This window comes from Anas platyrhynchos, chromosome 5 (assembly GCF_047663525.1).
Source record: "Anas platyrhynchos isolate ZD024472 breed Pekin duck chromosome 5, IASCAAS_PekinDuck_T2T, whole genome shotgun sequence".
Taxonomy (NCBI): domain Eukaryota; kingdom Metazoa; phylum Chordata; class Aves; order Anseriformes; family Anatidae; genus Anas; species Anas platyrhynchos.
In genome coordinates this window covers 24,345,186-24,358,136 of record NC_092591.1, presented here as the reverse complement: position 1 = coordinate 24,358,136, position 12,951 = coordinate 24,345,186, and the positions used below count along the sequence as shown (strand labels likewise).

Below are 12,951 nucleotides of genomic sequence, written 5' to 3'. Positions count from 1 at the left end.
CCCGGAGGAAGCTCCCTGCTCTCCAGGGCTTAGCTGTACTGAGCCGTCTGCGCCGTGTCTCAGCACCTTGTACCACAGCTATTTCCTTTCCCCTTGCCCGGCTTGCTGCGAAAATGCTTTGCAGGTCCTGGTCACATCTTTTTTTTTTTTTTTTGGGGGAGGAGGAAGGCCTTGCTTCCCTACCCCAGTGCACGCATCCTGCCTGGGCAGCACGGTCTCGGGGGCAGAGGGGGGTACGGGCCCAGCACCCGGGCACCCAGCACTCCGCTCCCCCAGGAGGGACCTTTGGGTGGCAGCAGCAGGTCCCTCCCCACGGGCTGCTGTCCGCAGGGACAGGTGGCCACAGAGCAGGCAGGCGTCCAGCCGGAGGGACGGGGGCACGAGCCCTCTCCACCCCCTGCTAAACAAACAGGAATTCTTCCGATACTCCAGCCTTAGGAAAACAAAGCTGTTTCCATTTAGCTCGGCTTCTGGGCTGAGGTGCAGCTCCACCCGCGCAATCATCCGGCGGGGCTTTGCTTCCCCGGGCAGAGATTCAGGCTGAGATCAAGATGAGGGAGGATTTGCTGCTAGCCCGTGCTGGGAGGGCCTCTAACGCCCCCAGGATTTTGCTCTCTGGAGCACTCCCTGCTCCAAACAGCTCGGGCCGGGGCCTCCTGGCTTGTGGCAGGTCCCCACGCTCCCTCAGCCACCCGGCTCCAAACCTCCTCCTCGCCATCAAGGGAGCTGGGGAGTCACACTCATCGCCCAGCCTGCGCTGTAAGGACCAAAAGCTTGAGCATCACCAGCTCCAGAGCCACCAAAGTGATCCCAGAGCCACCCATCTCCGAGCCGTGCCTTCTCAGTGGTGCTGCCCGAGGCCAGGGCACAGCAGGCAGCTCTGGCACAGGCTCTGTCTCACTGCAGCACCTCGCACGTGCTGCTGGTTTCCTGCACTCCGGGAAAAGCTGCCCAGTGCCAAAGGTGGGATATCCTGCAATACAGCACAGAAACAGGGCACTCCCAGCTCGTGTGCCCAGTACGAGACAGGACAAGGCACCACACCGAATCCCACGGACTCCGCCAGGCAGACAGATTTCATCATTTTTCCTCAGCATCTCAGTAGCGATTTTAAATTTAAATCGCTGGCAAGTCCGACCAGCTGAGGTTAAGAAACCATTTTAAGCCAGCCCCACCTCTCAGGGAAGTGGGGAATATTTTGGTCCAGAAATTTTCTGAATAACCCCTGATGTTGCTCTTCTATCTCTGTCTGCAGGCTCCCTTCAGAATACATTGGAAGCAGAATCAGCCCCATCTCTGCTCAGAGAGCAGGTCTCTGGGGAGCATTCGTGTTTTTTGCTGCGTGTTTGTGCAGCATCTACTACAGCATTGTTCCAGTACATGACTTCACAGCTTCTGATTACCACCTCAGTACAAACAAACACATATAGAGCCAACATATACACAAACAAACAAAAACAGACAGCAAATTCACTCACGTGAGGATTGATTTCCTGTCTTGGCACAGCACGATGGGGCTCGGAGGTCTACAAGCTCCTACCCTTGCGCAATTCCTCCTTGTTAGCAATGAGAATGTGCAGGGAGACTGGGGACTGATTTTTTGTCCTGGATCTCAAAGCCACCTCACAACAATTGTGACCAGTGTCCTCACCCCCTGAGCCACCCTACGGCTTCTTCTATACTTATAAGCAAATCAGACAACAAGGCAGGTGCTGTGGGACCACGGTGGGCTCACTACAAGAGGTCATTGTGCCACCAGCATGACTCTTCCTTACCCAGGAGACCGAGGACTGGAAAATCTACCTAAGCTGCTCCTCTCAAAGTGAATTGAACCCCAGTGAAGATGAGCCTGTGTTGCCAGCACCTAAGAAGCAATCCTTGTATTTGTAATTCCAAGCAAGACCTACCCAGCTGTGGGAAGGCCAATATGCCTCTTGCCTTTGTTGCTACAGGCCACTTGTATGCAGAAAGCCTGATGGAGAAGCACAGAAAGCACTTCGGTGGTAGCACAGGGACAGATGAAGTTGCAACTGCAAGAACGAGGCTCCAAGTTCAGACTGGTCCGAGAGCACAGTTTCATGAGACAAATGTCCATTCTAGTAAGTGGCTTGCCCCAAAAGGGAAGCCCACCCCGTTCCTTCCCCTCACTGCTGGTTTTGCAATCCTTCTGGTCTTTGTGCTTCAAATTACCCCACTGCAAGGGCAGAAAGTCATCCTTAAATTTGCTGTGTTAGTGTTTTGCTGGCTTATAGAGCAGAGCCAGCTCACCCAGGGGCCAGATGACAGCAGTGGCAGTGCAGAGGAAGCAGTGGGAGGGCACAGCTGGGTGCAATGCCAGCAGAAGTGCCCCTTTGGCTGTGGGCTTTGGGGCAGCACAGCCTGCAGGGGGAACTCCCTCTTACAGTGCTCCATGGCTAGCTGGCCGAAGGGGACACTCGAAAATAGCTGGGAAAGAACCCATCAAATAGCTGCGAGACTTTTCAGCCATGCCAGTTGTATGCCATATGCTACATTGTCCATGGACAAAACCTAAGCGACTGGATTGTATGAGAAAAAGCCCAGGGGCTGAAGGGAGGAGCACAGACGGGGACCAGTGCCAGGGTGCAGGCAGCCCCACACCAGCCCGCACAGCATGGCCAAGGACGAACATCCAACGCTCTTGCTGAAGTGAGGGATGGGGTGATGTCCTGTGGGGAACGAAGGAGGAAAGGCATGGCACGGTCCTTAACGGCATCCTATTTCCTTGGGACTGTGCCAAGGGATTTAAGGTAGAGCAGGCAGCTGGGCATTCAGCAGTCCCAGCCCAGCACTCGCTAGGCGCTGTGTCTGTCTGGACAGCACCGCTCTGTCGGTGCCTGCACAGTCCCGTGTCCTCCGCACGGAGCCTGAGGTCATGTTCCTAACTGGGAAAGCCTCAAACAGGTGGCGTATCTGCAGGGGCACCGCTCTCCCTCCCCTCCCTGCACACAGAGGGGTGGGAGGAGGTCACTGCCGTGGGGAAGCTCGTCGGGAGCCAGTGGGATCGCGGGCATGTGCTAAGGCTGCCTGCTCACTTGTGCACCCAGCCTCTCCCCAGCAGCAGCGACATGGCCTTGGCCACCTCTCCCCATGAGTATCACCTCGGCCTTGCTGAATCTGGCTCTCATTAGATAGCCTTTCATTGAGGCACCAAGATACGCTGGCTTCAGTGAACTGCCTCGTGTCAGTCATCCCTTTTCAGTCATTTGAGCCCCTCCAAAATTGTAGATGTCCAAGAGTGCATGTCCAGAAATGTCTCCAGCCCATACATTGCCTCTGCTTCAGAAGAGACAAAACCACAACGGCTACTGAATGCAACAAGTACTTTAAAATCAACAGCAAAAATGCAGAAAACCAAAGCCCAAATTGCCCATTCCCCAGGCAGCTCCAAGTAGTGCTGATAGAGAAAGTCAAAACAGCTCACAGAGGAAAAGGAGAAACTGAAGCTACCTCCTGGTCTGGCACCTCCAGGGCACATAATTTGCTGCAATGGCTTCTTCACTGTTACTGAGAGACTTCTGCTGGAAGCCATGTGCAAATTCTCAGCCGTGGTGGCTACCAGCAACGAGTCTTTCGGGCCCAGCAACTGGATAAGCAGCAGCAAGAAAGACACAGGCCTCTAGGAGTGGGCTTAATAATCCATGGACTCTTACAAAGAAGCCAAGATGATTTCTTTTGAAAAAATATGTGGGTTCTTCTATACCAGCAGGTACCATTACCACCTCTCCATCCCCACCAAGCGGCCTGAATAGTAGAGGGAAAGGCACTTGTCAGGGAAAGGCACCTTTCATGCCTTTACTGCCTCTTAGTGCCTTTCCCAGAGGCTGTGGAGTCTCCCTCCTTGGAGATCTTTAAAAGACACCTGGACGTGCTCAGGGTGGCCCTGCTGGAGCAGGGGGTTGGACCAGGTGTCCTCCAGAGGTCCCTGCCAGCCTCAGCCACCCACAGGTTCTGTGACTGATTCTGCCTTTCATGCCTTATTCTATAAACAAAGAACCCTCATCTCCAGAGGGACTTCATAAAACACAAAATGTGGAAGAGGACGAGAGCACCTCAGAACCGACTCACAGCAGCCAGGCTGAAGCCCTAAGCTTTTCTTCACACAAAAAAACAGACGGTGCCACTGCTATCATCCTGAGCTCAACATGCTTCTTGCAGGGCCTCTCTTGAACAAACCCCTCTGGACACCAACAGCTGCACCTTTGCTTCCACACCAGGCTGCAGAGTGACCCACAGGATGGCACAAAAGCAGGGAACACCCAGCTCAGTAACAGCTGGAGTCTGAGGGGAGACACCTCAGAAGCACTGCACATATCATCATTTGGCTCAAACCCACATTTAACAGCACACCTCAGGTCTGTGTGCCTTCCCCCAGGTGCCACCTGCACAGGGTGCCCTGGACACATCCTCTTCAGAAAGAGTTTTCACCCCACTTCTCGGCCCACCCTGCTGCCCCCAAGGCTGCTCGAAGGACAGGGACAAACAGCTCCTCCCCTGTGGGACCACGTCCCATTCCTGCGTGTGCCCGGGGACCCTGACAGTGCACTGGGGACAAACTGGGAACCCTGGAGCAGACTTACCCGGTGGGTGCGTGCCGCGGGATGGGCGCCTGAGCCCCTCGCGGGGACGCGTCCCTCTCGGCCGTGCTGGTCCTCCTCCGCAGGGAGCTGGCGGGGGGCTGGAGGGCGATGCCGGGCGGGTGGTACTCCTGCTCGGGGACGACTTCTTCACATCTGGAGCCCTGGAAGCCCGAGCGGCACGTACAGACCTGGGGCCGGCTGCAGGAGCCCTTGTTCTGGCACGGTGGGTCGCAGACAGCTGGGGGGACACAGGGAGGTGGTTAGCAGGACACGGGGCTCCCGGCAGCAAAGGGTACAGCAATTTGTGTGCTACCTTTCTGCTTTATTCTGTTCTGGGGTCTGACTTGCACGGTCCTCCTGCCTCTCCCCCTTGCCAGCTCTCCCTCCCACAGCCGATTTTGGAGTCACCATGCCCAAATTCCTCCGCAGTTACAGGGACTTCCAGTTCATTAACTTCATGCCCAAACCACTCTCCAAGCCCGCGTGTGTTCCTAATTACAGCACATCAGCTTCAGTTTGCGCCCCGGGAGGAAAGTGCTGTTAATTATATGCTGGACCCTGACACTTCCCAAGTTAACAGATGCCAAATTGGGTTTATAACCCAGTCAGCGAGAGCCAGGGAAGCACAGCTCACTTGGGTAGGACCAGGCTAGATGTTCTGAGCAAGCATAATTGAGGAGGCACTGAAAACCGATGTCTTCCTTCAAAGAAGAGAGGAAGGTAAGGGCTGCCTGGCAGGAGGCCATGAAACCTCACCCGACAATGCAAGGCAAACGTGGAAAGCCTGTGGATGAGCTGCAGTGTGCAGCTACCACTTCTGCTCCAGGCCCATTCCCCAGGAGTGCCCTGGGTGGCCGCAGGAGCCAGTTTGATGTCCCAGCACCTCCACACCCAGCTGCCGAGGCTCCACGAGCACCTCTCTCCCTTCCTGGTTATGTTCTCACACTGCATCCATCGCTGGGGGAACCAAGCAGGTCTGTGAGACATGCTGCTTTTCTGGACAACAGACCCACAGAGCTCTAGCCCCGTGTGCCATGCCCACATCACCCCGCTGGCACCAAGCAAGGGAAGTCCCCGTGCAGACTCCAGGGTCCTTTCACTACAGCACGGACCACTCCCTGACCCCAAAACTGGTCTGCCATCAGCTTTTCCTAACTGCATCAGCGATACATTGGCTGGAACACTTCATTTGACCTTTATTTTACCGTGTTAAGGCTCAGGAAGAGAGACAGATCAAGGGAAAAGGGAGAACCCAAGCCATGGAGCGCTGTATAGGCTAAAGCCAGAGCTTTCGATGAAATCCCTCAGTAAAATAAATCAGCCTCTGCTGCAGACTCTGGAACACGGACAGAGCCCTAGTCAAGCAGGAATGAGCTGTCTTGGGGAAGCCTGGCAGTCCAAAATTTGAGGTCATTTATAACAGCTCAGCTGTGATTTAAATGGGCTGCCAGTCCATACCATTATCTCCCAGCAAGCTGCACCACCCCAGGAAGCCTGCCGTGCCAAACAGCCGCTTGGAGAGCTGAAATCCTGCAGAGCAGGGACCCACCGGAGCAGCAGCTCCAGACCCAAGCCACAGCAGCCCTCACAATGTCTCCCATGCACAGCTGTAATAGTGGCATGGGATGTAGGCTCTGCCCCTTGGCAGCAACAAGCCACCAGGCACTCTGGAAGCCCCTGAGGCAGCCAATATAAAAAAGAAAAAGAATGGAATGGGATCAGCCTTCATGCAGGATGGGCGGGGAGCGGCCCTAGCTGAAATACTCCAGCTCTAGGATTAATCCACTTCCCTGTTTGTTTTGGAGACTCAGAAATGACTTGAAAGAGCTTTCAAAGGTCACTGGTTTTCACTCAGTCTAGATGTGCAAGGCAGGAAGGTCAGAGCCCTTCCAACTCCAAATGTGAAAATCATGAGTCAGACCCCCGAAACCATAAAATTGTCAGAAGAAACAAAACAGTTGAATATATATGTGTATATATATTTGGAGTCTTTCTCTTTGCTTTCTGGCTTCTGAGCCTAGGGGTTGCTCAGAGATGTCCCTCCCCAGCCGCAGGGTTATGAACACCTGCTGGTGAGATGAAATCCCCTCTTTTCTTCTCGTTGTAAGCACCTGTTCCTGAAGCTGGGGCTTTAAGGAAAGCGAAAACAGGTATCTCAAAATTCTTTATAAAAGGATAAGATTGGGAGGATGCTGCAGAGATAAGTGTGCTTTGGCTCTAGCCACCCAGCTAGGCAAGGCAGCAGGATGGTACACGGAGTCCAACCTCTCATCGCCTTGCACACACGCCTGGCCCAGGACTGAGCAATGATGTTGCTCGAGGTCTAGGGCAGTGGTGCAGATCTTCACTGTAGGCTCTCTGAGCTGCTCTCCTGCTCAGTCCCATTTAACTGTGGGAGAAGCTGTCCATCAGCCACAGGAAAGCTGGGAAGGTGCTGAAGGACTTGTACCACTGGGGTGGTTTAGTCCACTTTTTCTTGGGAAAGTTTGCTTATTGATGCAACAGAATATGTAACCGCAGTTCTAACCTAAAGCTCTGATTGTGTCAGCAAACCCAGAAGGGAAGGACAACTTAAGTGAGAGATTTGTGCATGCTGACAGGCAGGTAGATCAATGGCAATGTATGAATAAGAGATTGAAAACATAACTTCAATGAAAAACAGCCCGTACTAAAAGAACCCTACAGTCACTGCACAGAGAACAGACAGAAGGAGAGGGCATGTGAATATCATCTCTGCTTTGCAGATGCAGAGAAGCCCCAGGTGCTAATGCAGCTGTCTGAAGACACACTGTGAGACCAAGGCAGAGCCAGCGACAGACCCTGGGATCCCTGCGCCTTCATCGAGCATCTTAACCACAAGCCCATCTGTACGAGATTAGAAAGTGCATGGATTTGTTTAGTCCTTCCCAACATGCTAATTTAAAAATGTTTCCTTTAAACTTTAAAATACCCATGGCAGAGAAAAACTCATCCTGCATCACCAGGCTGCCATCCTGGGAAGCAGCAGAGAACCACGACACATACTGCTGATGAGGGTGGAGATGGACAGGCTAATATTGGGAGGCTGAGCAGGAGGATTCCCCTGCTCTTCAGCAGAGGGCAAGGAATCTGTATGAGCAGGGAATGATGAGGTGATAGGGAACAGCTACATTATCTATGAGATTGTCCTTAACTCCGTTAGCTTGCTTTCACCCCACCAGTGTCCCCAAGTGAGACAGTTCTTTTTTTTATCTTCCCAGTCATTGACTCTCTGAAAAAAACCCAAGTCCTCACTGCCCTTCAGCCCTAGAAGCTTAAGGAAAAAAAAAAAGGCTGGAGAAATCTGCCCAAGGCTTGAGTTCTGACATGTGTGGAGGTTTTGCAAGAGGAAAGTCCCTGGAAAAAGTGTCCCTGGAGAAGGAAGATGTCACTGTGCGTGGTAGGCAATGGTGATTAGATTAAAGCAAGCGTTTGGCCCACTCTCCTCCTGTACCCCGGCTCGGACGGCCCTGCCCATGACCCGACTGCCAGCTTCTTCCCTGCTTCACCACACTGAGAGGTTCCCCCGGCTGCGCTTCCACCCTGCTAACTGCCCTGGTATGCCCCATAGCAAAGAGCATGGGATCAGAAATTAAACAACATCGCAGCACAGAAATTAACCCGAGTGGGCCGTCCAGCTTGCGCTGGCAGCTTTAAACAGAGCCAAGTGTCCCCGGCAGCTTGAGCTCCAGCAGAAAAGCCCACAGGGGGAGGTAGCTGGGAACTCGGCGATGTTTACACACCACCGCTCTCCATCCAAGTCCTGCCTGAGATTTCCCATCCCCTGTTGGGGTGACACTGTCAGGCCTGATCGTGTTGATGGTGTCCTTTTAATTAATCCTCGGGAACAGCGGCACCTGAGCAGGCGCTCAACAGCCTGCGTGGCTGCGAGCCCAGATCCACGGCTCCTACAAAAACCCCTAATGAGAGAAAGATGCTGCCATTGCTGGCCTCCCGCTCTGTTTACAGACACTGTCTGGCAGCACAGCACGCTCTCTACCGTTTGGCTTCTGTGGACGAGAGGGGGGAAGAAAGCGAGAAAGGAGGTGAGTCAGCCCTTGGCCCCTCGCTCCCGAACGGCGATTGCTAATGCAATTATCCCGGCGCAGCCCAAGCGCTGCGAGACCCCGCGGCAAACAACGCCGAGCTCCTTCCAGCCAAACATCTGGGCAGCTGCTGCCACTCGAGCAAAGCCAGATGCTCGGGGGATGCCCTGATGCTGCCCCCAGTGTGGGGATTGAGCCCATCCCCTGCCCTGCCCAGCGTGGGGTCCACCTGCAGGGTCCCGATGCTTTGGGGACATGCAAGCTGTGGTGTCCCTACTCACGTTTGATGCAGCGGTTCGTGCCAGGGGCCACGGTCCATCCCGAGCAGCACTGCCTCCCGCAGACGTTGGGCCTGAGCAAAGAGACAAAAGAGCGCGATGAGGAGGAGCAGGGGGAGCCGAGGTCTCTGCAGCCAGCACCTCTGAGTCACCCGCAAAATTATTTCCTGCAGCATCTGATATTTCCTTCCAGATGGACCAGCAGCTGAGATCAAAACCCATCGGACAAGGGCTGAGTTGTTCAAGTGCCTGGAAGAAACCCCCCCGGGACGGCGTGAATGCGGCAGTGTGTGCCGAGCCGGCACGGCGCTGAGGAGCCACGTTCCTCCTGAGGGCAGTGGCAGGCCAGAGGCCTGCCATCTTTACAGACCTCATGGCACTGTGTTTTTTCCATGGCATTGGGGCATAAATCGGGCTCGTTCCCACTCTGGCCACAGCGTTTCGCCCACGGACACATCCCAGGCGGCTGCAGCTGAAGACAACGCGGCCTCCCCTGCCTGACGCGCCAGCAGCCGCGGCCTGCCATTGCTGTCTGCCTGCGGCCTGCCAGCCCTCTGCAGCTAAGCACCTCGTGCTGACGCTCGATCCAGCAGGCTCAGCTCATTTCCACGGCTGTTAATTCCAGCACTTTGACGCAAGGTCGCTTGGGCTGCCCTCACACGGACAGCATCCTCCCCACCAGCACTTTCAGGTGGCAATCACCAGCCACGGGTGGCTGGCAGGGACATCGCTGCGCCCTGCAAAACCAAAGCAGGCAGGCAGCCCTGCTGCCTCTGGCCACCTCTCCTATTGACACATCGATAAGGAGGAGGGAGAACAAGCTGCACGTTGTTCTCCAAGAGCATTTACTCACCGCAGAGGGAAAGTTTGGGGAATGCGTAACTTTTGTGTATCTAGGTAGAGGGGAGAGCACAGCTGTCAAACGATACAAAGTCAGAAATAGGCAGCCTGACGGCTCTGGAAAGCCTCTGCAAACCAAGTCGGGAGTGTGGTTTATTTCTAACGCTGGACAAGGCAGTTGGAGCTGCTGACAGAATTTACAGGAACCATGGAAACTTGTACATTTGTCTTCTGGATTGACTTTCACATGAACACAACAGGGTCAGAAGAAGATCCTGCTCCGAACCAGCATCCTCATGACTCCTGCATTCCCACGGCATGAGATGGCGGTGCCAGAGGTGCCAGAGTTCAAGGTGTGGGGCTCAGGTTTCAGGAGAGCCAAGGGGGTGGGCAGCAGGCATGCCAGGATTGCCCTGGAAGCTGCCAGTAGAGACACAGTCACCGCACGTAGGAAGGGGAAGTGGTTTGAGAAGCCACATCATTTGTAAAGCATTATCCAGCCCTTCAGGATCAACATTTTGTTAACCCAGGTAGGTTTTACAGGGAGAAAGCACTTAAATTCCCTCGCTGTGGCTTCCTGCAAACAAGTCAAATTAATTCTTGCATCTGCTCACACCTGGAGGTCCGAGGAGCACGGCATGTTCACTACCAACACCAGGGCAAGGCTGTGAGCCACCCCTGGGCATGTGGGGCTGCTCCGGGATGGCAAAACCAGCAGCAGGGTCCCTCCAGCCTGGTGTCACTGTACCCAGGCAGCCGATGGGCATCACCCAGGGGACAGCAGCTCCCAAGGGATGATGAGAAGGAGCTGGCAGAGCCTCCTGGCGAGGGGACCCGTGAGGTATCGACGTGAGCCAAGGCCATGCTCCCAGCTTTGGAGCACTCAGCCTGCCTCCTGCTCGCCGTGCTGCCCTGCAAACTGGAGGCAAGGCAGCAGGCAGAGGAGAGTGGGCAGCAGAAGGGCAGTGGGGGGTGACATGGCTGGAGATGTTCCCAGGTGCTGGGACGTGGCTGTCGGCGACATCGGACTGCTGCAGGGTTCACAGGAACCCTCCAGAATATTTCCCAGCCCAGCTCAGTGCCACGAAGCTTCCTCCCCGTCAAGCAGTGCTATTTGTGGTGCTGGATGCACCAGCATAACCCACAGCCTGGCAAAAACTGTAGCCAAGTCTTTACCACCCACTCCGCTGCAGCAGCTGGAGCACGCCGTCAGGAGCAGGTCCCCGCCACGGGAAGGGGGACACAAGCACTCGGGGCGAGAAAAGGCAGCGAGATTTCACAGTGTTATTTGAAACCAGAGCCAAACAACTGCAACAAGCGCTAGGGGGAAGGAAAAGCAGAAAACAGTAGTAAGATCGCGGCTTCACATAGTTTAAGCATGTGCACAGCCTTGGTGGCGATCACACGGTGTTTGTTTCTGAAGCATTCGGCAGAAGCATTTTTTCTCCGTTTATTTGAGCTGTAATCCATGCATCATCCTTCGACTTCACGCAGTGCTCCGCTGCCAGATACGCTGGCTCCATGCGAGTCATTCACAGCATCCTCACAGAAGGCCAGGGGACTATTAGATCACCAGGTCTGCCTTTATACGGCAGGACAGTGAACTCCATCCAACTGTGTATGAAATATCTGCAGGCAGACCCAGCGAAAAACATTAGCAAAAGGCTGCTGGCATCAAAGAGCCACTGAAAACGCTCTGCCAAGTCCACATCAGCATTAACTGCCTCTGTGCCTGAGCAGTCCTAAGTGTACACTGCAGTGAGAGCCGATATCCCAAAAACCTGGGTGAACCAGCACCATACAACTGCAGGCAGCATCCACGACAGGAATTAGTCAAAAATTTTGTGCATTAGCCAACGCACAGAAAGAAAATAGGGGGCAGAAGGAGAAAATATGGGATTCCCAGCCTGTTAGCCCAGGATTCCCTGTCAAAAAGCATCACATGCCCCCCAAAATTGTCCAGGCAAGTAGCAAAAGTGGAGGCTTCCACCCAGCTCCCTCTAGTTTTAGTGTGCAGCACATGAGGATTTGTTCACAGCATCCTTTTGCATCCTTTCTTGTGGTCAGTGTTAGAAGACAGCAGTTTTCCACGATACATGCTGTGTTGTCAGAAGTCACCTCACAACAAGCCAACAGGAGAAAACACCAAAAGCCAGCTCAGGCAAGGCTTTCGGCTGGATGCTCCCAGGGGAGGGTGTGAGCAGGTCCCACCTGCAGCACAGTGAGCAGGGTACTGCACACATCCAAACGGTCCCTGAGAATGAAACTCAATTTGGGATATGCTACTGTCAGACAAAGTGGGAAGCCAATTCTGCAGAGGAGATACCATGCTAATAACCATTTTTTTCAGCCACATGATGCCTTTTCACAGTAAGCATGGAGACCTGGGCAAGGCCACTGGAGGTACCAGCAGAAAACTGTGACTTGGGAACCAGGAAAGGCATCCCACGCTGGGATTTTAAGCCAAAGTAACTACATGAATAAATAGCACTGGGGTGGAGAGCAGGCTGCAAAGCCACCTGAGGAAGGGAAAATGAAGGTTGACATACCAGAGAGCAGCAAGAGTGCAGTGCAAATAGCAGAAGAGAAAATATCCCACCTGGCAAAAAAATGAAACATCATAAAATGAAGTTTTTTAGGGGCCCTGCGTTTCCTGGATGGAAACGTGTCCAGTGCAGCAAGGGACATAAGAAGATGGATGAGGTGGAAGGCCGGGAGTCTCACGGAGAGGCTTGGAGGCAGCAGCAGCTAGCTTTCCATGAGGAGCAACGCCATGTGGTTACTCACCGGCGGCGATTTTAGCTCGGCTTTCTCGTAGGAGCCAAAGACGGTAGGTCACAGGGAAGTTTAAAAAGTGCTGATTTGGACTCCAGAAGAGATGGAAAGCTACTGCCAACAGGCCATTAGAGGCACGTTCCAGAGTTCAAGTTCTCGGGGACCACAGCAAGCTCACTCCTCCCAGCCCTCACCTTCCAGAGCAGAGGCAGAGTGCAGACAAAGCGCGGCTCCGAGGTGCGGCTCTTCGCTCCCCAGAGCCTGGAGGACACCACCCCGTGCCCCAGGGAGCCACATCTCTCTGATAACAGGCCAACAGAGCGGCGGCGATGGACACACCGGGACTGCTTCCTCAGAGGGTCTTCCAAACAGAGCATGAAGCTCGGGGCAGCTCGC

General features: G+C 54.3%; 1 protein-coding gene across 2 annotated transcripts in view; it reads right to left on the bottom strand.

Annotated features, from left to right (window-relative positions):
• Positions 1–12,951, bottom strand: part of LTBP2 (latent transforming growth factor beta binding protein 2) — a 56,025-nt gene that overhangs the window by 41,205 nt on the left and 1,869 nt on the right. For both annotated transcript variants that reach the window (XM_072038455.1, XM_072038456.1), the window contains exons 2-3: positions 8,944–9,014; positions 4,599–4,836 (exon numbers count right to left, since the gene is read on the bottom strand). In XM_072038455.1, coding sequence (XP_071894556.1) covers positions 4,599–4,836; positions 8,944–9,014 — 309 coding nt within the window. The remainder of the gene's footprint in view (positions 1–4,598; positions 4,837–8,943; positions 9,015–12,951) is intronic.